The 26,475-nt window shown below is 35.5% G+C and overlaps 1 protein-coding gene across 1 annotated transcript; it reads left to right on the top strand.

The window, feature by feature from the left end:
* Positions 1-804: 804 nt before the first annotated feature.
* Positions 805-26,266, top strand: LOC121429507 (26S proteasome non-ATPase regulatory subunit 1-like). The gene is made up of 17 exons (XM_041626566.1): positions 805-926; positions 10,012-10,055; positions 11,288-11,361; positions 12,199-12,262; positions 13,456-13,561; positions 14,681-14,883; positions 15,477-15,554; positions 16,365-16,499; positions 17,548-17,711; positions 18,043-18,121; positions 19,086-19,226; positions 19,844-19,932; positions 21,468-21,720; positions 22,582-22,693; positions 23,878-23,954; positions 24,718-24,777; positions 26,023-26,266. Exons 1-17 carry the CDS (start codon positions 908-910, stop codon positions 26,245-26,247), a joined length of 1,923 nt encoding a protein of 640 aa, XP_041482500.1. The 5' UTR covers positions 805-907; the 3' UTR covers positions 26,248-26,266.
* Positions 26,267-26,475: the final 209 nt, after the last annotated feature.

The raw sequence follows: 26,475 nt of genomic DNA on the forward strand, positions 1-26,475 counted from the left end.
TAGGCAGGCCCAAACAGGACATTCGGTCAGACAGCTGGGGTAGAAGCTATGGGGGGGGGGGGGTTGAAAGGGGAGAGATAGAAAGAGAGAAGAGGAAGAAGGCTAAGAGAAAATATCTAGGCTGGATTTAGGGAGAGAAGGGATAGGGGATATAACCCGGGGGGGCCACTTCCATTCACGAGTGGATACCATGCGCGACCATGGGGTCTCGAAAAGCACCCTAAACACGTAATTTCTATATTCTGAAAATGCACCCCTTAACAAGTATTGGCGTGTGAAACCCTACCCTTAACAAGTATTGGAAACAAAACGATACTCTTGGCAAATATTCCCTGAAATGAACCCCTAAACAAGTACAGGAATGTTTTATTGTTACGGGTCCTTCGGTCGTCGGCTTTACCTTATTTGGTTTAGTACGACCCCACCTTCAACACCTCGCGCAAATCGGACTCTAAACACGAAGTGTCGGGGCAAAAAGGACATCCTTTATAAAACATTTTAATTTTGTTTTATCATCCCGGCAAATTCGACCCTAAACACGTAATTTTCCTAGCGAAATAGATACCCTTTTTTCATTATTTTTGTGTTTTTGACACCCTTATCACGTTACGTACGTAACGTGCCCTATCGTGAAAAAGACATCCTTTTTACGTGTTTTTTTGGTCGCGCATGGTATCCACTCGTCAATGTAAGTGGCCCCCCCGGGGGATATAAATAGAAAAAGGGAAGAGAGAGGGAGAGAGATCTAAAGAGAAGGAAAACAAAATAGAGAGAGCGCCCTCTGTGCGCTAAGTATTACATTGCATACGGTGACAAAGTAATTTTTCGGAAATCTTTCTTGGGACTGTCTAGTATTATCGGGATAAAACTCTTACTTAGCTAGGTTGGCAGTTTTGTTAACATCAATATGAAGATAACATCAGCAGGTAAGTAGTATTGATCCTGTACATAGTATTTAGTTTTATGGATGTTTAATTGGTTCAAAAAGACGTAGGGACTTGTAGGCTTTCATTGACCTGTCCCATATGTTCATTTCTGTGTTTGTCATTCTTGAAAGAAAAGGGCATTCTTTTAGTCATAATAATTGCCTCCCTTGGTAAGATCAAAATTGATTTCAAACAATTTAACCACATTAAACGTTCCCCAAAAGCAGTTATACCATGAGAAAATATAACTTATTTTGCACAACCTTGGCTTTTGGCACAAATTTTATGACTACCGTGGCGTAGGCTACCTCTTTTTAAATTTAAATGAGGAAACAGCTGTGGCCCCTAAATAAATTATGATTGACCAGTTGAGAAGCGGAATAAGCAGCCGATATGAGGGGAGTGATGGCATAGTTTACCCTAGTCTTGAGGACGCAATGATGATGATTTTTTTAGATATGTCTTACATTTCTTCATCATTGACGTCTTGACACTCTCTCCATACTGCCTTCAGCGAACGACCAAAACAAAGATGGATTTCCCCCCAAAATCCATCTTTTTAAACCGAAATGACTAGAATTTTGTTAATTTTATTAATTCTTACACCTTCCTACGCCTAATGTGTAGGAAGGTTTTAAATATTACTTTAAAAAAATGTAAAAAAATGAAGATTTCTTACCTAACTGATGCCGCGTAGACCTCTCGTTCCACATGTAAACAACGGAAATACAATAGCGTCGACCCTTGAACCGCTTATGTATGACGTACTTCCGGAAAGCAATGCCGTCTTAACGAACAATTTAGAGATAAAAAATCTTATTTAACAAATATTAAAATTTATTTCGTGATCATAAATAATTTATATCAATATATATAAATTATTTATGATCACGGTTCAAGGGTCGACGCTATTGTATTTCCGTTGTTTACATGTGGAACGAGAGGTCTACGCGGCATCAGTTAGGTAAGAAATCTTCATTTTTTTACATTTTTTTAAAGTAATATTTAAAACCTTCCTACGCATTAGGCGTAGGAAGGTGTAAGAATTAATAAAATTAACAAAATTCTAGTCATTTTGGTTTAAAAAGATGGATTTTGGGGGGAAATCCATCTTTGTTTTGGTCGTTCGCTGAAGGCAGTATGGAGAGAGTGTCAAGACGTCAATGATGAAGAAATGTAAGACATATCTAAAAAAATCATCATCATTGCGTCCTCAAGACTAAGTTTACCCACCCTGCTAGATCTAAGTATTGGGAATGTTGTGTAATTAATCAAGGCTCGACATTAGCGGTGGCCCGGGGCCACCAAAAATTCATCTCGGGCAACCATTATTGAAAAAATGTTAAGTTTTGGTGGCCCGAATCGGGCAACCAATAATTTTCAAAGTAGCGCAATTTTTCTCCCGATTTTGCATGCATTTATCAACTTTCTACAGTTCAAATTGCAAGTCAATTCGTCATGCGCCTTTTTTGTTAATCTACACACAAATACACACACACAAAGATTGCATAGTCATGACAGTATGTAGGCCTACCGCTGGCATACAGTAACTATTATTCAGCCGGCTGTCTGGCTGAGCTTTGCATGCGTGAAACCACTGCAGCTGGCTGTGCGCTAGCAGACTATTCAGACTCAGGGAGCTGCGATGCGAAATGTTACTGCTAAGAAATCTTCCCCAGAACTTTGAAAATCTACGTCAAAGTTACATTTTACACCAATGACATGCCCTTAATTTGCAAGCATTAAAAGGAGGAATTATGACCTCTCTTTTGACTCAAAAAGACCGATTTCCAAATGCATTATAACACATAAAACACATAGGTGAGTACATCACCACCCATGGGTTCAAAGCATCTCGCGTGCGAAGGAATATCAGTCGAATGCAACGCGACACACACGACACAGTTAAACTTTTCTGGGCTTTTGCCCACATAAAATATTACTTAAAATTTTATATATCACATTCTGCTATGACACTTACCGAATCATTTAGATCCTTCCGTGACTTCTCCTTGAAGTTTCTTTTAAAAAACATGTATATTTTCTTGATCTTTAGTGAAGATTTTACGGAGATGAAAACTGCTCAGCGCGGATATCAATTTTCGCCTAAAGAGGGCGCGCGATTTATATTCATATCAAAGACACGACAAGGGAAAGACTAGGCACCTACACTACTTCTACACGCAAATCGACGCAAGGCATTACGCGAAGTCCGTGAAGTGTCCAATCTTTTCATTGTATAGACTTTGGGATACCGTATACGTATTATTGACGTTCGTTAAATCCTGTACTGCTGGTTTCTTTCCAGGCATGTATATTATTTTCATTTTTTTTTATTAGTCATCTTTTTAAATTCATTGCAAATAAGTGTTATCATCACCAATAATAATCTTTAATTATGTTTTTGAAGGTATTTCATTCATTGGTGCCCATAATTAGTAAATTAATCATAAGGATTGCGCATTCAAAGAATTTAGATACAGTTATAAAATTACCGAGGAGCTGAATCAAGTTTGTGAAATTATTAGCGCCACCAACGGGCTTCCTTGTATTTCCGTGGAAGAGACAAGCGAAGTCACTTTCGAGGTCGAGGTAAGCGAAATTTGTTTTTTTTTTAATGATTATTATTTTATTATTATTTTCATATTTCTTTAATCTATTGCTACTTACCGGCAAGAGCCCCGGTGCGTAGCGAGAAGGAGTTTCGGCAAATATTACTTCAGCAATGAAGCGATGTTTGCCGACTACTTTGAAATCCAGGGTCAAACACTGTCTATTGTACGAGGTTAGTACATATACTAACCTCGTACAATGTGTGAGTGGTACATCACAGTCCCACATGTGCATTTGTATGTATCTTGATATTTGGTTTATTTTCGAAGCTGTCTTGAATAGACAGCTTCTTTCTTTCTTGTTTATAAATGACTTCTTAAACCACTCTTAAGGAAGTAAATACTTTGGGAAGGCATTTTATTGATGTGAAATGTGAATTTTTTCCATCATTTTGTCAAATATAGGGAAGGAATTTTCTCACTGTTTTTTTTTTCAGATAACTTGCCGTTTTCTTATTTTTTTTGTCATTTCTTTTTACAGTTATTAAACCATTTATACCCCTTCCCATTGAATATGCCTGATTAAAGAACATGTTTCTACTGAATAATAATAATAATTTTCCCCATTTTTTCTGATTATTTTGTCTTATTCATTTTTCTTACATTTTCTTTTGTTTTGTTTTTCTCAATTTTTTTTCCTGTTCTGTTTTTTGTCTTACTTTACTTCATTTTTCTATTTGTCATATTTTACTTATTCATTTTTACAATTTTTTTTTCTTTTTTCAATATACTATTCTTAAAATTATTTTTGTTTATTTCCCCCTTTTATACATTGTTCTAATTCTGCAGCATATTTTCTGTGATTTTCTCCTGCTATAATATGCTGGAAAATAAACTGGATTTGGGGCCTGCATAATCTAGGTTTTACGATCAAAAAGGAAGAAAGGAAAAATCATTGTTTTGTAAATCAATCTGAGTTTGCTATATGCACTATTTATTTACTTTACCATTATGAGTGTGTGTCTATATGGAGATTAAAAGTCCACACAACCTGGGAACAATACAATTCTTTTATTCTCTTTCAATCATTTCATATTCACAATGATAGAACAATTTATATATTACCAAAAAATAAGTAAAGTAAAATAACAGCAAGCACGATTTACGTACAAGATGTACAAAGAATAGTGGTACGTGGTAGTGACTGAATATTTCAGTTTGTTTTATTCATTTTTAATTAATGTTTTTCTTTATATTTTTCGGGCCACCAAACTTTACTAATGGGCCACCAAAAAAACTGAAGGTTTTGGTGGCCCGAACGGGCCACCACCAAAAAAAGTTAATGTGGAGCCTTGAATTAATTATTTAACAAATATATTGTTATTCGTTGTGGGTCGTTTCCACACCCAAATGATCTCAGTATTCTCTCAGTGTGTTTGTCACAAGGTTGATGAACTGCTAGGTACTATAACAAGTATGACTTGATAATATACTTTTGCCTAGGGGCCTAATCTTTTTACTAATTCTGATCCTGAATACCGGTATTAAGGCAGTATGTATTTTTTTATTAACTTGCTGCCACGAAACACATAAACAGAGTTGTAATAAAAAACGTTTTTTATTGAAAAATACAAATAAAACATTTTCTGTTTTAAAATATTTTTTTCCAACGAATGTTGCAATTTTCTGTAAATCAATTAATCTATACATAGTACATGTATACACTAAAATATAGTATGATCGAAGCACAAGTTTGATATTGTAAAAACGATATGACCACAATTTTGTTAATGAATTTCCAACAGAAAAGTTTATATTTCCCCAAAATTTACTACATCGTAGAAATTGAATGCCTACAAAAAAAAAGATAAGTTGACCTTTTATTCCTAATACATGTAGGTATATTGAGCCTTGTCAATGGGGGGGGGGCAAAAAGAATTTGCACAATGGAAAAAGTTGACATACATGGGGTTTTAAAGCTAAATTTCATTAAATCAATATGCTATATTTCATTTGAATCAATTATACCAATTTTAGTGCATGAAATACAAATTCAATTCAATTCTATAAATAAAGCCCTTGAATTATTTTTTTTTTTAATTCTGGAATTCTGATCAAATGTATATATAATATAAAACCGGAACGGTTTTCAAAGTGGGGGAGGGGGGGGGGTTGGGCTGACAATGCAAAAAATCACAATTGTATTTTATTTTTGCATTTTTGTACACCGTTTTGGAAAACAGTGGGGGGGGGGCTGAAGCCCCCCCCCCCCCCCCCACTGTTTTCCAAAATCCAACGAGCATAACACTGAAAATCTCATCAAAATCAGATACATGTAAAATAAGAAAGTTATGATATTTCAAAGTTTCGCTGAATTTCACAAAACAGTTATATTCTTATCCTGGATGGTATGCAATTGAGGAGACTGATAATATCATCCACTTACTATTTCTTTTGTATTTTATTATGATATATGAAGTATACTAATTTTCTCCTCATTGTCAAGTGAAACAACGATTAATTCTTCCCTGATCATGTGGAATTTGTATTGGTTGATACCATATGGTTCAGTCAACGTGGTCCTTAGAGCGTAATCTCTCTAAAAAAATGAAATATTGTATAATTCAAACAATTAAAAAACAAAGAAATAGTGAGTGATGGACATTGTTGACTGAATCATTTGCATGACGCCGAGTTGTGCATATCACCGTTTTGTGAGAAATAAGCGAAAGTTAAAATGCTCTAACTTTCATATTTTACATCCGATTTTGATGAAATTTTCATCGTTATGCTTGTTTGATTTTCCTCTAATTATTCAAGTCAACATTTTTCTGGGGTGGACTTGACCTTCAACTAGTGCTGCAGCCGAACCGAACGGAAGTTCGCCGAACTTGGCACTTCCGAACCGGACCGAACCGAACCGAACTCAAAGGCCTGGTTCGGAAGTTCGGAAAAAAAAAAGTATGTTTGTATGCAATGCGTGAATGCGATGACTACATATATTTAAGTATGAAATTAATAAAATATATATTGGTTAGTGATTGTGCACAAAGAGAATTCCACTCAATATATTTTTAAAATCCACTATGATAGCTCCCATCTTGTCTTTGATTGAACTGTTATCAACTTAAGAATATTTTATTAACATAAATATATTTTTTCTTGATAAAATGAGGGGGCATTTTGAAGCTAAACTCGGTATAAAAGTGTGGTGAAATTACGTATTGCCGTAATCGATCGTGATCGTAATCGGACCTAATCATTTTGTATTTAATAAAGAAAAAGAACCAGACATAAATTCATTCCTCGTAAATGACAAAGTATGACAGTTTCGGTCTCGTGTTTGATTAAATTTTTATCATTTTCAATTTTTTTATAAATATGAATAGGCCTGGGAGTAAACATCGATTGATCAAATGGTTCAATTGGCATGCCGCCAATCACCAATCGATTAGCAAAATTTACACTAATCGAATGTTTGGCAGATCCCGATTATGACGTTGGGATAACTCTAATACCCAAGTAATAAAAATAAAATGACAAGAAAACAATGATGACAGCTATTTTTACAGGTTTAAAAATTATGTTACCGAGGTAATGTTTCAAAAATTATCAATGATTGTATCACATTCACAGTTACATACCAACATGATAGCGCTCCGTAAATGTTAATCCCACCCGACCTTGCCCTCATACATAAAATAAGTCATTGTGTGCGTGCACAATAATAAGTAAACACATAACCAGCTCACTTGAGCTGATTGGACCTTCGGATAGCCAATGAAACTTTGGGAAACAAAGAAGCGGAAGGCATGTGGTTCCCTTATCAGGAAAGGTCATGACTTCAGAAATAAATTGACCCCTCCCCCATCTGTGTGTGTGTGTGCGTGTGAGGGAAAGAGAGAGGGAAGGATAGGGGGTGGGAGCCGGAGAATTTCTTTCATGTTTCAGAACAATACAACCTTTTTTATATCCCCCTCAACCAATGAAAACTACATTCCAACACGCGCCCGCCTTCACCAGTACTTTCTCGACTAGTCTCCAAAAATAGACCCAGTTATACATGTAGGTTCAAATGATAAAAAAATCATTATTTTGAAAGGTATTTCAAATGAAATATTTTTTTTAATACATGTGTAGCATCGTGGGCAGTGCCACAAGTGGAGGCGGGGACATGGTGTGGGCAAGGGATGAAAATTTTCAAGTGAAATGCTCCACCTGGGCTCAGTCTCAAAGAATATACTTCATGAATGAGTTGTTTACGTCTTTGGACTCGGCGGGGCTGATTCATTTATATGAAGGGGTGTGGCAATTGGAGGGATGAATGCATAATACCAGGGTACCAGTATTAATTTAGGAAAGATTTTCATTGGAACAATAAACTGAAAGATTTAATCTCATTTCATGAAGTTTCTTTTGATATAAAAAAATCATGGAGAAGGGGGAAAAGGGCCTCATTTATGCTAAACATGTGACTTTGATGGAGATTTCTTCATGGGGGGGGGGTCACCATAAAGTAGGACAACTATTGTGACTTAAAAGACGTGATTCCCGACGAACAATCGAATCATTCAATTATTTTTCCAGGAAATAATCGAATGGTAATAATGACAATCGTCCCAGGCCTAAACATGAATATATTTTTTCCTTATAAAATGTGGGGACATTTTAAGCTTAACTCGGTTAAAAAGTGTAGTTGAATTACGTATTGCTGTAATCGGATGTACATTTAATTGAAAAGACATAAATTAATTCCTTGTGACTGACAAAGTAATGGTAAAGTATATATATTCCACCTTCTGAAATTTCCATATTAATATAAAAGATAAATAAATAAGAGATGAAGGAATGAGGGTGAAAAAAACAAAAAAGATAAAAATTCAAACCAAATCAACGCATGTTCCCTGATCGATGTTCCGGAAATGGTTGGTAAGGAAAGTTGAAACTGGAAGTCCAAACAACCTGCTCTCGGTCGCTATTATACAGGTAAAATTCGTATTCCAAACTTGAAACGTTTTTCCGTTGTCAATATTTTCTTAAAAGTGGTTTAATCTGGCCAATTACTGAGAATGAAATAATAAATTATTATATAAATTATTATCTTAGTTCTGACGATCAACGCCGAGTGATTTCACAACACTAAAATACGTAGTACAGTCCCATGTACTCATTTTCGTGTTAGAAAAATGTTTGAAGTCACGTAGCGTCGATCTTTCTGGACCAAGAATGGACTGATATTTTATCTTTTTAAAGTAATTCATTGACCAGATTTTACCACTTTTCAGAAAATAGGAACTTTCTAAAACACTCATATTCTTTGGAATGTGAATTTTACCGGTATAATAACAGTTGAGTGGAGGTTGTTTGTCTACTATTTCGACATTCCCGATCAACACTTTCCAATTTGAGAAGCTGCGTTGGCAATAACATCGTAATCGATCATGATCAGAGCTACATGAAATAATCGTGAAAAAAATATTCTGATCTTTGTAATTCTGTTTGTCCTGATTCTCTCGTTATCAATATTTTTTTCTTTTGATTTTTTTATTTTCATTTTAAAAATGAAAGTAGAAATGACTTATTTTTTTGTTAATTAAAACAAAAGAAAGTTCAACAATTATCTTAACTATTCTTTTTAGAAACAAAATTTATTATTAATACATGACGGATCATTGTTTGTAGGTCGGCGATCTTTATTTTTTAGATGTTAAATTTAATTTGGCATTTATTGCCGAACCCCGATCCGAACCAAAGTTCGGAAAAAAATTGCCGAACCTTGCCGAACCGAACCCGAACATGCCGCCTGACTTGCAGCACTACCTTCAAATCAATCCCAGAAATGATGGTAATTCCTGTCTACCAGAGAGTAAAAATCATTCACTCACCTATCTTCATGCTTACTCTCCACAGAGCCAGGGATTGTGCCCCATTCATGTGTGTATACCGCGGTCAACATTGCAATTTTTGCCCTCCAAAGATTTCTACTTTACCTTTAAAAGATCTAGCCCTAAATCATGTAAATGGGCTAGAGCTTGCATTTCTAACATTTATGGAATATTGATTTCTGTTAAGCAAATATTCCTTTAAAAAAAAAAAGAGATAAAATTTGAGAAACATGGAAAAAAGGTTGGCGATGTTTACGCAGCCATCTTACTTTCTTTGTAGCTAAGCTACAAGATGCTTTATAGAGGGAGGCAGACTCTATGGCCCGTATTCCCAAAAGAGGTTTCAATTGTACCATGGTACAAAATCATGGACTATACAGATATATTTCATTAATGCGCTTCATTTTAAGTGCACTTTGCCGAAAGCGTGCATTGAATTGGATTTAATTTTGTGTACGTGATGAAATAGCGTAATTATGTTTAAAAATCTTCATTGTCCATGGTTTTGTACCATGGTACAATTGCAACCTCTTTTGAGAATAGGGACCTATATGCGTCTCTTAGCTTAGCTACTATAATTACCTATACTACACTTAAGTATACCTAATTTTCAAAAATGAAGATCATATTTCTTTTTACTTCTTTCAGGTGGCGTGATTTCCCTTCTGGATGAGCCAGATATTCAGCTTCAGGTAATAACATTTAAAATTTGAAACATTTGGGCCCAGTCTTGCAAAAGGTTGTGATCGATCCAATCAACCACAAATATGGAAAACCCGCAACATCAACATCTAAATTGCATGCTTGTTTGAAATTTTGTCCAGATGTGATATGTGTACAGTCATTGTTTTCTTGATAATTCAGTGTGCTTGTCTTTATTTACAAAGGATATTGTGCAATTTTCCCACATAAAAGAAATTATGACATTGATGGATTTCCATGTGGCTGAGGTTGATTGGATCAATCGTAACTCTTTGTAAGACAGGGACCCTGGACTCCATTTCATAAACACTTGATTGATAGGAAATCTTGATGGAATGTCATCTACCATGACAATGAATATTCTGCTTCCTAATTTGCACCTTCAGCGACAGTTGACATTCCAGTAGGAGTTTCTATCAAAGCAACTTTTGAAGAAATGGGGGCCCAGATTGTCAAGTGGGCTCACAAAATCATGTATCTCGAAATTCAAGAATTTTTAGGACAGCTCTGGAAAATCCTGTTTTCAGATTCGTGACGTAATTTGAAACCACCTTTTGCCATGAAAGAGTTTTGTACAGAATTTAAGACTGTTTTTAAACAGTATGAGGTTAGCACATTTGCCATATTTGTAAAATACTTGTTTTCTGTGCTCTCTTGAAATTTGATAAACCAGTTTTTAACTACCAACTAGTTATAAACATTATGAAAACTTATATTGACATCTGATACCTATAAAAATCTAAAGACTACCGATTTTTCATCTTTGTGTTCTTTTTCTGATAAAACCCAAGGTTGCATTTGAACATATTGCATAAAAGATACTTTATAAAATGAATGAAAAGTCATAGAATAAAAACAAAATAGGCCCATATTTAATTTACAAATCTCAACACCCATTTTTTAGAACACATTTGAGATGAAAAAAATCATGAAAATTCATTGTACATTTTTATAGGATAGAGATTGTTTTCAATTAAGTGTCAATCCTCTCAACTAACGAGATCAAAGATTTTAAGTAGCATGTGATATACAATTATTTATTTGATAAACTTTCATAAGTCAACTATCCATAAGCATAAGTAGAATATTTGCCTAATTTTATGCGCCATATTATGCAAACATGAGATTAATATCTCTTCCAAGTCAAATTTCTCCCATGTCAAACAGATTATTTTAAAGGCAGTGTTACCTTTTATATATATTTTCTTCCTATAATATTTAGTCCTTTGCTCTGGAAAGACTGAATCAGCTTGTCGATGACTTCTGGGCTGAGATAGCGGACACAGTCGAAAAGATGTAAGTGTTTTCAAGTTTTATATATTTATACTCGAGACCAACTGATTAAAAAAGTGCATACAAGGCAGCGGTTTAAGCCTCTAAGAGGGTGGTCCCAGAACCTCAATGCATAAGGTCTGTAGTTGGTACCAATTACACACAACCAGAACAAAAAATGGCCCGAAATCACAAAGGTGGTTTTGAAAATCACTGGTTTCATTGAACCAATGGTTTATGTAGATTTATTGTATAGATTACACTTATTTACTGCTTAAATAAAACAAATTTCCAATGCTGATTTTAATACGCTTTTGCCACAGTTTGCCAAATTATCGCCTGTTGCCATGGTTAAGCACGCTTTTTTATTTATGAGTCCACTGTTTTGAACAGTTACAGTTTGCCTTACAACTGTACAAAACTTTTGAGATTGGCTTCCACCGACAAGATTATCCCAGTGATAGCTGGAAATAGTCACAAAATCTCAGAAGTTAAATGCTGTACGGAACGCTACCTCAAAAGTGTGTTGCCATAAATTGTCCGCTTGTTGAACATTAAACTATAAAGCTCAATTTTGTATATTTCCCTTGTTAAGTTTTAGTCATTGCTTTCATGTATTTTAAAAAAGTGTTTAATACATGTAGGTATATTACCATTGATTTCTTGATTATTTAATATATTCACATTTGATTTCATGTGATTCATTTTCCTTAATGTAACTGATGTCATCTTTTCAAAGTTTTACAATGCTAATTTTCTAATAGACAGGTTTCAGCAGTATTTTATTGCCATGGTAATGGCATAGGGTGGGGATCACCTTCAGTGATATTTATTTTTTCTGTTGCTGTTGTTGCTTCCTAGTGAGATGCTGTATGAAGATGAATCATTTCCAGAGAGGGGTCTTGCTGCTCTCGTTGCATCAAAGGTATTTTATTTTAGCTTGTTCTGCAAGTTTTATTGGAATCTCAATGAATATCATATTGATTTTGTCAATTCAGTTGATATGTACAAAATCTATTTTTAAATTATTTTTCAATATTAAGCATGTATGCATAATATAAGAGGCCCCTCCCCCCAAAAATGAAATAATAGTTAATAAATAGATGAATGAATAAATAAGTAAATGTAAAATGTATGAATAAATAAGTGAATGGATGGATGAACTAATAAAGATAGAATTTGAAAATGAAAACAATGAAAATATCTTTACGACACTGTGTACTTTTTACATAATAGTTATATTAACTATTCACTGCTTGTTCTTTAAATCAAATAGACTAGATGCAGGGGCCTTCTGGTTCTTGTAGGCAGCATGTTAGTTTGCATTTAGAATATTTAATACCATGCTCATTATAAGGCCAGATTAAGTCATCCTAGAATGTCAGGACCAAGATTACGATAATGTTAGTGTAAACATGTGTGAGAATATTGATTAATGAAATGAATCAAATTGAGAGTAAAAAGTGTTGTAATATTCTATTCAGTTATTCATTTTTCAATTCATTGATTTCCAATTCAAATATTGCATTAATGAAACTTTAATTAGGTAAGATTTGCATGTCATATTTGATAAATTTGTCCTTTAGTATAACAGAGTTAACTATTTTGTGAGAAAATACTACCATCAACATATATCTCTTCTGAGATATATCCATCAGGGTGCTACATAAGCACTTGCCCGATTGCCCGGGACAAGTAAAATTTAGGGTCGGGGCAAGTGTTTTGAAGTTAAGACCAAAACTGCTTGCCCAAATTTGGCAAGCAAAATTCTTTCAGTAGAATGACGAAAATTAGGGTCGTTATGATATTGACCCTAATTTTAGTCATGGCAGGCAAGGTAAAATCAATTTTGAAAAAGAAATGCAATAGCAAGGTAGATCGCTTCATGTCAAAAGAGAAAAAGGTCAATGGTTTCTAAAACTGCAAAACTTTCTTTTAAAGAGGTAGAACTATTTTTTCAAGGACTTTTTCGGGCAAGTTAAATAGATTTTTGGGCAAGTATATTTCAACTATGTAAAAATTTAACTTGCCTGACTGGGCAAGTGCTTTTAAACAGTTATGTAGCACCCTGTCCATGTATAATTTTTTTTTGACTAGTTGATTTTTCTTTTTTCCAAGGTCTATTATCATCTTGGTGCCTTTGAGGAATCCTTGACCTACGCTCTTGGTGCGGGAAGTCTGTTTAATGTCAACGCAACAGCTGAATATGAAGAGACGACCATCTGTAAGTGAAATATTAAGAAGTGTATTTTGCAATGGAAAGAAAAAGATGTCTAGAGTGTATTTTGTCTCATATTTGTCATGTGGGCATTCAACCTTTTCATAAGTCCGGCTCTCATCTCTTTCCATCTTTAATTCTTTAATCTTTAATTGGTAGTATGGTAACATGAACAGAAATCCAGCAAATTCTCATTGGATCGTTTGTTGAGATAGTTGACCCTGACAAATTCTAATTCTCAAGAAAATATTTAGTCCTTTTACAGTTTATGATACAATATAAATGCAGAAAAGAACAAACAGAGATATAACACCTTACCGAAAGCTATTCATTAAATTCATCCCACATTATATGACACTTAGATAGATCCTTGTCATTTGATGGAATGGTCGATATGGATCATTCAGCCCATTTTACAATGACGTCATCAACCGTGCAGTTTTAGATCCATTCATTGTGCAATTTTGGATCCATATGATTTTGTCCATCGCACACACACTCCCAGACTGCAGGCACCACTTGTGTTTGCAGCGCGTATGTTGTATGTATGCAATAGTCAACAGACCGAGCTCGCACTGCATGAACATGTTTTGCATCAAAATTCACAAATTTCATACGAAAAAGAATCTATTTTAGGTGTCATATAAACCAAATAATGAATTATATTTTTATTTGTGCAATGGACAGAATACTTCATTCGGTGAAAGATGAAATTAATGATCCATTCAACAAGGCGATCATCTTTCACCTCATGAAGTATTCTGTCAATTGCACCGACTCTTGAACATTTATTTGTTTACTAATTATGGTACCAGGTAAGAAAACAAGTACTTCCCTCTCAAAAACATTTTAGATACTCTGTATGAATAAAGTTATAGGCCAATTCTTCCACTGTATTATTGATGGTTATCTCAAAATGGATATTTTTTAAGACTAGTTATTAATAACACACAATCAATGAAAGGCCAAACAGAGTGTCAGTCGGTTCACTCCCCCTTTAAAAACTTTTTAGCTAGATAGCTTTGAAGCGATATTAGTTTTATATCCATGGGACAACACTATGTATAAGTAATTGTTAGTATTTTGTGCCAGTAACCTAAGAAGATTTTTTTTTTCCACACACAGCAAAGTGCATTGACTTCTACACCAAACTGCGTGTGCATAATCATGATCACCCTGATGACCTCAAGTCTATTGATTCTCGTCTGGAGGAGATAGTTAATAGGATGTTCCAGCGTTGTTTCGAGCAGCGTCTCTACAAGCAAGCCATTGGTATTGCTCTGGAGACGAGGAGGATAGATATCTTTGAGAAGGCTATCCTCAGTTCAGTGAGTACCTGATGATGATTGGTGGTGGTGGTGATGGTGGTGATGATGATGATGGTGATGATGACGATGATGATGATGATGGTGGTGGTGATAGTGATGATGATGATGATGATCGTGATGGTGATGATGATGATGTTGGTGATGATGATGGTGATGATAATTATGTGGTAATGGTGATGATGGTGCAGATGATTATGATAATAATTTATAGAATGAATTATACTACTGTTGCCAAGACTACCTTACTCATGTTGTTTCGCAAATATGCTGCTACCATATTACTCACATGCTCTATAAGGGAATCACCATCTGTTAATATATTTAATAGTCACCTTAAGACTTATCTTCTCATGATTATACTAATGAAATTTGTTTTTTTATGCGCAGTGGAATATATTTTTACAGTGGCTGTGCAATACATTTATATTTAATTAGTAATGTTATTATCATCATTATGATATCAAGTTTGCAATTTATTCTTAGTTTGTCTGCATTATTTTCTGCATTTATTTTGATTCACATGATAATAGATTATGAAGATGAGAATGTGTATTTACATGAAGTTGACCTTTGTTTTTGTTTTTTCAATCTAGGATGATGTACCTGGAATGTTGAAGTACAGCGTCAATATCGTCATGTCACTCCTTCAGGAGAAAACATTTAGAAGCACGGTAAGTTAGAAAGCTCAATGGATAAAACTGGTCATTTTAGACCCCATCATACTGTCCCAATTGCATTCAAGCATGGTAAGTAAGAAAGCTCGATGGATAAAACTGGTCATTTTAGACCCCCATTTTAGTGTGGACAGCAGATCCTGCTAAAATATTTTATCACCATGTTTGCAAAGGCTGAGAATGAATTGAAAATTCTTTATAAAGAACCCTGTAATTTAATGTGAAAGGTTTTTGACATGAGGTGTGCAGGTACTGTATCATCTTATCTTGGTAAAACCAGACTTCAGCTCAAACAATCAATATTCCATAAATCTTCAAAATGCTGCTGGAAAATTCTGTAAAATATGTTTTATATTTTTTCTCAAAATAGTCATGGCTTAGACTGTGAGTGATGTGATTTAAGAATAGAGTAAATGAAGGTTCGACATATGAAGAGGTAGTCCAGACTGGACCTTGTTGTTTGGAAGTGCCCTTTCCCAAAAGCTAACATAGAGGGAAGATGAGTGGATTGGCGCTGATTAGAGATTGGGAGACATGTGCTCTCTATGTTAGCTTCGGGGAAAGGGCACTTCCAAACAACTAGGTCCAATCTGGACTAATGAAGAGGTTGATTGTGTGATGGAATTGGCCTGCTATATTAGTTAATACCATACTTCATTAAATTTTTTATGTACTAATCTGAAAATTCCATTCCATCATTCCCAGATCTTGCAATATTCTATCACCTCAATTGAGTTACACCAAGGTGTCACTGATTTTAAGCTCGAGTTGTTTGATTTTCAATGATTTTTTTTAATACATTTCTAGATCTTACGGATGCTGGTACGTCTTTATCTCAACTTGGCGACCCCTGACTTCATCAATGTTTGTCAGTGTCTCATCTTTCTGGATGATCCTCCTGCCGTAGCTGATATCCTTGATAAACTCATCTTAGAAGGAGGGGTAAGAATGATTATAGCTGGATTTATATAGTGCTTTTTCTTAAAAATATAAAGCGCTTGCTGTTATTACTTCGGCTTTTGCTCGAGCTACCATATTGGCACTCAGTGCATGCAAGGAATTAATCCTGCAGGGTAGCCATTTCCCACACCTGGGTCGAGTGCAGCACAATGTGGATGAATTTCTTGCTGAAGGAAATTACGCCATGGCTGGGATTTGAACCCTTGTCCCTCTGATTGAAAGAGGAGAGCCCTAACCTCTAGACCACAACCCGCCCTTTCCATTCTATTCTCATAGAGTCCTACTAACACCCCTCCACGATTCAAATTGAATCCTAATGATGCACAGTGCCAAATACAGCATATATATTGGTATTGAAGTATCCATATACAGTTGAGGCCAGAAGTTTACCTACACCCAGGAAATCCAAAGAAAAGTTGATACTTGCCAAACATAAAACTTACTTTATCTTTGATATTAAACTAATGAGTATGTCATGCCCCTTCATCACATTGCTTTGGATCAGGATCTGAAAAATATTAAGGTCTCATTTTTCCCCCCAAGATCTTCATATTTTAGACAAATTGAAATGAAACCTTGACAAAAACATGGCATATTTATGCTAGTTACTTCTCAACACAAATATTTCAGTTTAAACTTTGTTTGTTCAGTAGTGACTTATTATGATAGAAAATGTAATATAAATCATAGATTTGAATTTATATATTTCTATGAAATGCTGTTTGAAATTCCTAACAATACCTAACAATAGAATACGTTTGGCATTATTACTTTTTTTCTTCATTAGAAATTATTATTTCATATGCTTCAATTACTTCGATTATGTTTTGTTTATCTTGTTGAATGGAAATAAAACGATATTAATCTAAATCTATGCTATACATGGAAACCAATAAATTTTGGTAGTGTATTTTCAAGAACCAGTGATAAATATATGGAGAGTTTCTTTTTATTTTCATTATGGATTTAAACATTGTTGATGTACTAAATAAACACAGCAACAAGAACCTTTTTATTTTCCCCCCTAAAGGACCAAGCACTTATGGCATTCCAGATTGGTTTTGACCTGTACGAGAGTGCAACGCAACACTTCCTCTCACGTGTCCAAGCTTCTCTCAAGACGGTTGGTACGCCTAGTGCAGACAGCACCCCAGCTCCAGCTAGCACACCAGCAGAAGGAGAGAAGAAAGAGGGGTAAGAGGAAAGAGAGATAGATAGATAGACAGACAGACAGACAGACAGATAGACAGACAGACAGACAGACAGACAGACAGACAGACAGACAGGCAGACAGACAGACAGACAGACAGACAGACAGACAGACAGACAGACAGACAGATAGATAGATAGACAGACAATCATTATACATATTCTCGTATACACATCGTCAATAGTAATTCATAAACATGCATTCTGTCATGTCTTCAAAATGCATCTAAGGGGTGATAATGATGTATACGGAATATTTTTAAAAGGATATGTGTAATGTAAACACACTATTTAACTATATATTTTGTTTTTATAGTGAAGCCATGGAAACGGATGGTGATAAAGCAGAGAAAATTGAAGCCCTTTCTTCTCAAGCTCCTGTACCTGATGAGCAGGTAGGAAGGATTGAATATTCTATACTGATAAAATGTGTTAATTAGTTCTCATGTGATATCAGCCTAATAATATTTGTGATATTTCATGCTCTTATCAATGTATGATGTAATAAACAGTGGTACATGTAAGTATTTTTTTTTCAGACATTCCTGTTTCTCAATGTAAATCACATGACCATATTTCTATAACTCCAATTGACAATTTATTTCAGACTGTGATGAAAGGGTATCAGTGCTATCCTAATGTCCATGGGTATTTTGTCGGAGAAATGTGTTTTGAATTCATTGCCCCTTACAGCGGCCATTTAAAATATGACCTACAGGGCCGTGTCTCACAAAAAGTTGTAATTGATCCCATCGATCACAACTATGGACAGACAGCAACATCAACATTAGAGTGTTTGTTCAAATGTTTAATAGATAAGAGGTATATTCATACATGCACGTTTTTCTTGAAAATTCATTGTGATCATCTGTTTCCAAAGAGAATGTGCCCAAATTTCCTGTAGAAAAAAAGTTGACATTGATGGATTCCCATATAGATGAGGTTGATCAGGTCAATCACAACTCTTTGTAAGATGGGGCCCAGGACTTTGATTAATCTAAGTTAATCAGAGTCCATGGCTATGCATGCCTTGATAACTGACATTGATGCCCTTCTCACTGGCCTTGGAGATTTATTGTGCCCTGTTTGATTTTCCCAATTTTGTTCTGAAATAGTTCCCGCTGTCACAATTTACACCATGACTAACCACAATGATTGTGTCAGATATTACCAAGTCTTGAGGTTAGTTTTGGCAATCGTGATTGTAGCAAAATATTTTGGAAGGCTCAAGGGTTTTCCCGATAGGCTACAAAAGGCCAATCGGAACGGATGAACAAACAGTGGGAAGGATGTATAATGTAGAAATTGGCCTTGCCCTGAAAAGATTAAAGCCTATACTTATTTATTTTGCCTCCCTAGTTATCACCGGAAGAGAAAGCACATCGAGATCAACTGAACAAGCTGACTCAGATCCTTAGTGGGAACCTCACAATAGCGCTTCATCTACAGTTCTTGATACGTAGCAACAAGACAGACATGCTTGTTCTAAAAAACACCAAGGTTAAAGATTCCCACGTGTGGAGTAATCAGTACTTTTCTCTGTACAATTATACCAGTCGATTATAAAAGTCCATGTCCACAGACGTTGCAATAATAGTGATGGTGTCTATTCATATTGATCACAAAATTAAACTTTGTACTTCTTTACATAAATATAATTATATTTGAACAGGAAGTACAGTGTTAATCCTTAAATTCGTAAAGATATTTCAGCAAATTGCAAACCCAACCAACATGTTTGGCAAACAAATTTATTGCTTATACATGCTTTAATTACCTTCAAAATCTTGTTTATGAACTTCAGTAATTACAATATATCTTCAGCAATAAATCTGTTCCCATTTTGTCCAAGAAAAAAATTGTTGAAATAATATTAGTTTCATGTTTGTTTGATTGGGTAACATTGTTTATTTACCATTTTTAGTGCTTTTTTGGCACATTTGTATTAAAACAAACTATCTTGTTGTATATGTAATAGAATATGATATTGCTACTTAAAAGTAATATTTCACGGATGGTTTTAAGGAAATATTTTAACTTTGATGCATTTAAGTATTTGGATATCTTCATCCCATTATCTGAAACTTACATGTAGTTTGTATTGTCTTTTTTTCTAGGAATCTGTGAGGAATTCAGTTTGTCACAATGCAACAGTTATTTCTAATTCCTTCATGCATTGTGGGACAACCAGTGATGCATTCCTACGGTAAGCGCTGCTTTGATAATTCACATTACGGTGCACCATCTATCGGTTGCAGGCCGAAATTCACAATGCCTCATGGGGAAAAAGTCAACATCTGGTGTGCAAGCTAGCCTAGTGCATGCATGCAATTTTGCTGTTAGGCTGATGCGGCACGGCAGGCTTGTATGAAATTATGCAGTTTATTTAAATTATGCAATGCAACCGATGGATAGTGCACCGTATTGGGAATCCACCGAATTGTCCAATCATACGGTCATACGTAGTCCGGATCTTAGTATATATCAGTGCACATGTGGGTTTTGTATTTAAGGATTCATAATGCTGTTTGATGAACTCTATAATTGTTTCTAATACCCAGGTTAAGAGGGATTTAGAGAAGTAATTGTATTTCAGATTTGTGTACATTCAGTATGAATTGCTGAAATTTGTGTTGGTTATATTGATTGTTACCATATAATGGACTTAATTTCTTTCTGTTTGACAAGTAGTTCATCCAAAGCACTATCCCTACCATTATGTATTGGTATATGCACATATATTTACCAGAAGCAGGGCTGAATGGGATAATTTACATTATCAATACAAATTACAAAAAAGTTTTGGGGATACCATCTAAAAAAGAAAGAGAAAATATTTCATTCTGATCATTAATGTGTTGCTACTTCAGTCTGGGCACCTGAGACCAATATGGATTCAGGTGCCCAGACTGAAGTAGCAATGTTGTTGATATTTGAAGGAAAATGAACAACACCTATGCCAAGAGAGACAATGTATGTTTATTCATACATGTATGTAATAAAGCCATCTATGGATCAAATGTGCTCAAATAAAGTGTGAATATACTCAAAATCAGACCATATAATTGACTTAATTTCTTCTGTTTGACAAGATGTTCATCCGAAGCACTATCCCTCCCATTATTTATTGGTATATGCACATGTATTTACCAGTAGCAGGGCTGAATGGATTAATTTACACTATCAATACAAATTACCCCCCAAAAAACAGAAGTACAGTAAATATAAGATTTGGCTTAAAGAGAAATGCCAGTAGTTGCAGTAAACACCGATTTCATGAGAAAGTCTGTAAAACCAGGCTTAATTGTCAGAATATCATCGAGGATCTAGATCTGGTACAGTTACATAAACTGAACTTTTTGAAATCTTGAAATCTACGCTGAAAAATGTTCACACTGAAGATCACCAACACAGATAGGCACACGTGGGACAGTGTATTATTATTGCTGGAATAAAGACCAAATGGAAGTGACCGAATCCGCGCTTATTTCTCATTCTCAGCAATTACCCAATTTCTTTCAGAATCATTTGGCACATATTTTTATTCATACAAACAGACACTTGGGTGGTCATTGTATTAGATTCTGTAAAAGTCATTTTGAGATCGTTACCACAACTGGAATTTATCTTTAATGATTGAATAGTTGTGTTTTTAAGTGCCAAGCTGCATTCAAGTAATATTGTTATGTCAGGGACCTCTCCAATTCAACAATTAATGTCCTTTATCTCCCCCACCTATAGAGACAACCTTGAATGGCTTGCTAGGGCTACCAACTGGGCCAAGTTCACTGCTACAGCCAGTCTGGGTGTCATCCATAGGGGTCATGAGAAGGAAGCACTCAACCTGATGTCAACGTACCTCCCTAAAGACTCAACAGGTGGTAGTACGTACCAGGACGGGGGTGGTCTGTACGCCCTTGGTCTGATCCATGCTAACCACGGAGGGAATATCATCGAATACTTGCTGGGTCAACTGAAAGAGGCTACATCCGAGGTATGTGCAGAGCTGCCAAGTAGTACAGATTTGCAGTATTTAGTACTGAAAAATGAGATGAATGCTGATGGTTTCATGCAAAATACTGATTTCTCAAGTTTCATTTGTATGTGTTGTCCCAAAATACTGATTTCCTCGCCAAAAAACTGATTTTCAGCTTTAAAAATACTGAAATGTTCTTGTTCAGGTTGGCAGCTCTGATTATGTGGAATGATATGTTTTGGGGGTTCATCCTTCTTGTGCTAGCTATTGCTGTTGTGTGTTGGCGGAGATGGAAGTGGTGATGATGCTGATGATGGTGGAGTTGTTGAGATGGAGTTGGTAGTGGTGGTGATTGTGGTTTTATTAAATGTCATGTCAGTGGTGGCTGTAGAGGTGATAGGGATAGTAGTTCATGTACAAGTACCAGTGTTAACATATTTGGTGGAGATTATGTTGGTGTTATGTATACTGTCATTGCTTTGAAGGTTCAGATGGCCACGGCAGTATTAGACCCCCCCAAAAAAAAAAGTAAAATAAAATGATAATATACTGGTTTATATAAATATACTGATAAATATAGCTCTTCTAGGACTCCTGAAATGCTTGGGAAACAAGTTAAATTAGGAAGGAAACATGTTTATGTTTTATTATTAATATTGTTGGGAGTTCATGAGAAGTGACATTTTACACTTGAAAGTATTTGTTAATATACATGTACAATGTCTTTCATGTGCTTAATGAATAAAACACCTCAACAAAATTATTTATGCCAAATTAATACTGAACTTCTCTAATTGTATTCACATCCCATTTCAACAAATAACCTCATGCATAACCTTTCATTTTCTCCCAATCTCCTGTTCTCCTTCCAATTTTCAGATGGTACGGCATGGAGGTTGTTTGGGTCTCGGTCTTGCTGCTATGGGAACTGCGAGACAAGACGTGTATGAACAGCTCAAGTGTAATCTCTATGAAGATGATGCTGTAACAGGTAATACACACCATCATATTGGAATCTTGGATAGTCGAATGATATAAAGTTTTATGTGGAGCGTTGTGGCCCAATGGATTAGTCTTCGGACTTTGAAACAGAGGGTCGTGGGTTGGAATCCCAGCCATGGCGTAATTTCCTTCAGCAAGAAACTGATCCACAATGTGCTGCACTCAACCCAGGTGAGGTAAATGGGTACCGGTAGGAAGTAATTCCTTAAAAAGCTGTGTGCGCTATGAACGCCTAGCTTAGCCGGGTAATATAGGAGCACCTTGAGCACCTAACAAGGTGGATATGTGCGCAATATAAATAACCTATATTATTATTATTATAAACTTAACGATTTGCCTTATCCCTTGATCCAGAATGATATTAGGGAAAGATCAAAGATAAATATTCATGAGACAGTCCTGAATTGATATGATATGAAAGAAGGTGCTTAACACCCTTTTTTATTGTTCTTATTTCACAACTTTCTCATAATCTTATGTATATTCATTTCATTGTCTTAAGTAGTCTTGCCTTGTTTACTATATTCATATTTCTTATCTCCGTATTTGTAATTTTTTTAATGGTTGAAATATGTAAGGAGTCTATTAAATGTTTGTATATATGACCAATTCAGCCATTTGGCTGCAACTTGAGTTTTTACTAAACCTTGAACTGATTTATTGAATTGAATTGACAACCAGCATTATCTTTTAGAGGATAGGATAGTAGAGGAGTGATATTCACCTTTTGCTGTTAAGTCCTTTTGATCGTCTCTGCTTTTAATTCTGTTATTATTCTTTATATTCTTTAAACTTTGAGGGGTATCTCGGTAGAATACTGTAAAAACTGAATTATGAATTATATCACTGGAAAGTATTCTTAGATTTCTATCATAACCGATATTATTCTTAAAAAGGTATGATTGAAATCATATTTAATTACTGGTATTCTTGATTTACATTGTGAAATTCCTATATTTCATTTTAGAAATTGAGCTGTTGATGAGAAGCTTGACTCTTCATTTTTTTATTTTTATTATTTTTTTTATTGCCCATTTTGGTATGGCCATGTCCAACCCAGAGACTCCCCACCCATTTGGGACATGGTCCTGCTAATCTTTTGATATATGAAATGATTCAGTCATATAAACTAATTAATCGATTGGATTTATGGTATTTCTTGCACACTTTTAGGCGAGGCAGCTGGTCTGGGTATGGGTCTTGTCATGGTCGGTACCAAGTCGGCTCAAGCCATTGAAGATATGGTCAGCGTAAGTAGCTTGATCTTGCTCCATCACTTCTGTCCCACCTTCTCTATAGGAGCATCTTTGAGAGAAGTTACTGGAATAAAACCCTGGAAGAAGATTGTCTGTAGTTGGTATTTTTGTATCTCAAGTTTGACGGGATGGTCCGTATTGCAGTAGTGATTGGTAATATTTTGTTTATTCACAAAAAGTGGATGAAGGGAGTTTTTTCCTATCATTGAAATTGATTCATTCCCCCCCCCCTGGTTTCATTCTACTATATTGCATGTTACTATTATTTCATCAGATGTGGTTGCATTAGGTGTTTCTGATATGACATATTTATTTGGATATTTTTTATTTCTTGATTAGTGCACTGAAAATGTGTCCATCTTCAGACTGTGTATGTTTTTTTTTAGTTTTCAATTGAATATTATGTGATACATATAATCGTTATTTATCTTTACAAATGTCTAAGTAGCTTGTATCTCAAGAATCCCACTCACTGTCTTTGTTCAGCATATCTTCTACTGTATTTATTGCCAGAGTAATTAGGGAATGGGAAAATCATTACAAATCCCTGTGTGGCATAGCCGATGGACACTGCTTGTGTTAAGGTATCTTTCTTGCTGCATCTCCTAAAAGAAAAAAAAATCTGTTGATCAGCTGTTCTGCAATGGCTATCTGTTTATAACTAACATATTGTTCATAGCCCAGTCTATCTTAAAGATTGTCTTCAAACCTTAAAGTTGTCAATAAATGTATCGTGCTTCTCTCTTTTTTTTTGTAGTATGCTCAAGACACACAGCATGAGAAGATTCTGCGTGGACTTTGTCTTGGCATTGCCCTGGTAAGTACTAGCCCCTATCCTATCCTAAAGATAACAAACTGTCATATCTAAAACTGACCATTACTAACTTATACTTAACTTTAAGTCCACGATGCTGTAGGCTTGAGTTGAGTGCCTTTTCATCGATCGTAGTATCTCCTCTGGTGGTAGTAAAGTGTCCATGATATTAAAACAAAACATTAGTATATCTATATTTGAGATTTTCTATTTTACCTGGTTTTTCCTCATCCAAATTAATTGAAGCTTGGTTTCTGTCACTTTATCAGAGGGATATAATATCGAATCATAAAGCTTTTTCAATGATGGTTTTGTTTTGCATGGTAGGTAATTATGACGTCCATTTTTTTTAAGTTTCAAGATGAATCCCGCATCAAATCTAATTACACTACTTCTGATTTTGGTTCCTCAAACCGCATATGGCCGTCTTGAAGAGGCTGACACACACATTGAGAGCTTTAGCAGATACAGGGATCCCAACATTGCCTTTCCTTATTGCAGCACCGGCAACAACAATTTCACCATAAAATAATCTTGATATAATGCAATGTTATGAATTACTTTCACTATTTTTACTTTAATGTTAGAACAATAGTACATTTGTCTTGAAGAGGCCGATAACCTCATCGAAAGCTTGAGCAGATCCCACCATTACTTTGCCTTATTGCAGCACCGGCAACAACAATTAAACCATCAAATAATTTTGATATGAAGAAATGCTATGAACTACTTTCACTACTTTTACTTTAACCTTAGACCATGTACGGTCGTCTTGAAGAGGCCGACACCCCCATCGAGAGCTTGAGCAGATCCCACCATTACCTTGCCTTATTGCAGCACCGGCAACAACAATTAAACCATCAAATAATTTTGATATGAAGCAATGTTATGAACTACTTTTACTTTAACCTCATACCATGTACGGTCGTCTTGAAGAGGCCGACACCCTCATCGAGAGCTTGAGCAGATCCCACCATTACCTTGCCTTATTGCAGCACTGGCAACAACAATTAAACCATCAAATGATTTTGATATGAAGAAATGTTATGAACTACTTTCACTACTTATACTTTATCCTTATACCATGTACGGTCGCCTTGAAGAGGCCGACACCCTCATCGAGAGCTTGAGCAGATCCCACCATTACCTTGCCTTATTGCAGCACCGGCAACAACAATTAAACCATCAAATAATTTTGATATGAAGAAATGTTATCAACTACTTTCACTACTTTTACTTCATCCGTAGACCATGTATGGTCGTCTTGAAGAGGCCGACACCCTCATCGAGAGCTTGAGCAGAGACAAGGATCCCATCCTAAGGCGATCAGGGATGTACACCATCGCTTTGGCTTACTGTGGCACCGGAAACAACAAGGCCATCAGGAAACTCCTTCACTTCGCCGTCAGTGATGTCGATGACGATGTCCGGCGGGCTGCCGTTACTTCTCTCGGCTTCTTGCTGTTCAGGTGAGTGTGGGTTTTTATATGCTGGTGTGTGCGTGTGTAGCCATTTGTCTTGTCTTTCCATTGTTGCCCACAATCATAAAAGTTTATTATCATCGCAAGTTGAATGAGGAAGATCAGTGAAGAAGACACCTGTCCTCCAGTGCCTCAAGCCAGAGATCTAGTTTGTCTGGGAAACACAACATTTTCTCCTGCGACAATTGCTCCTGTGCCAGTTTCTCTAAAGATATGAGGT

The sequence above is a fragment of the Lytechinus variegatus genome, chromosome 16 (assembly GCF_018143015.1).
Source record: "Lytechinus variegatus isolate NC3 chromosome 16, Lvar_3.0, whole genome shotgun sequence".
NCBI classification, from domain to species: domain Eukaryota; kingdom Metazoa; phylum Echinodermata; class Echinoidea; order Temnopleuroida; family Toxopneustidae; genus Lytechinus; species Lytechinus variegatus.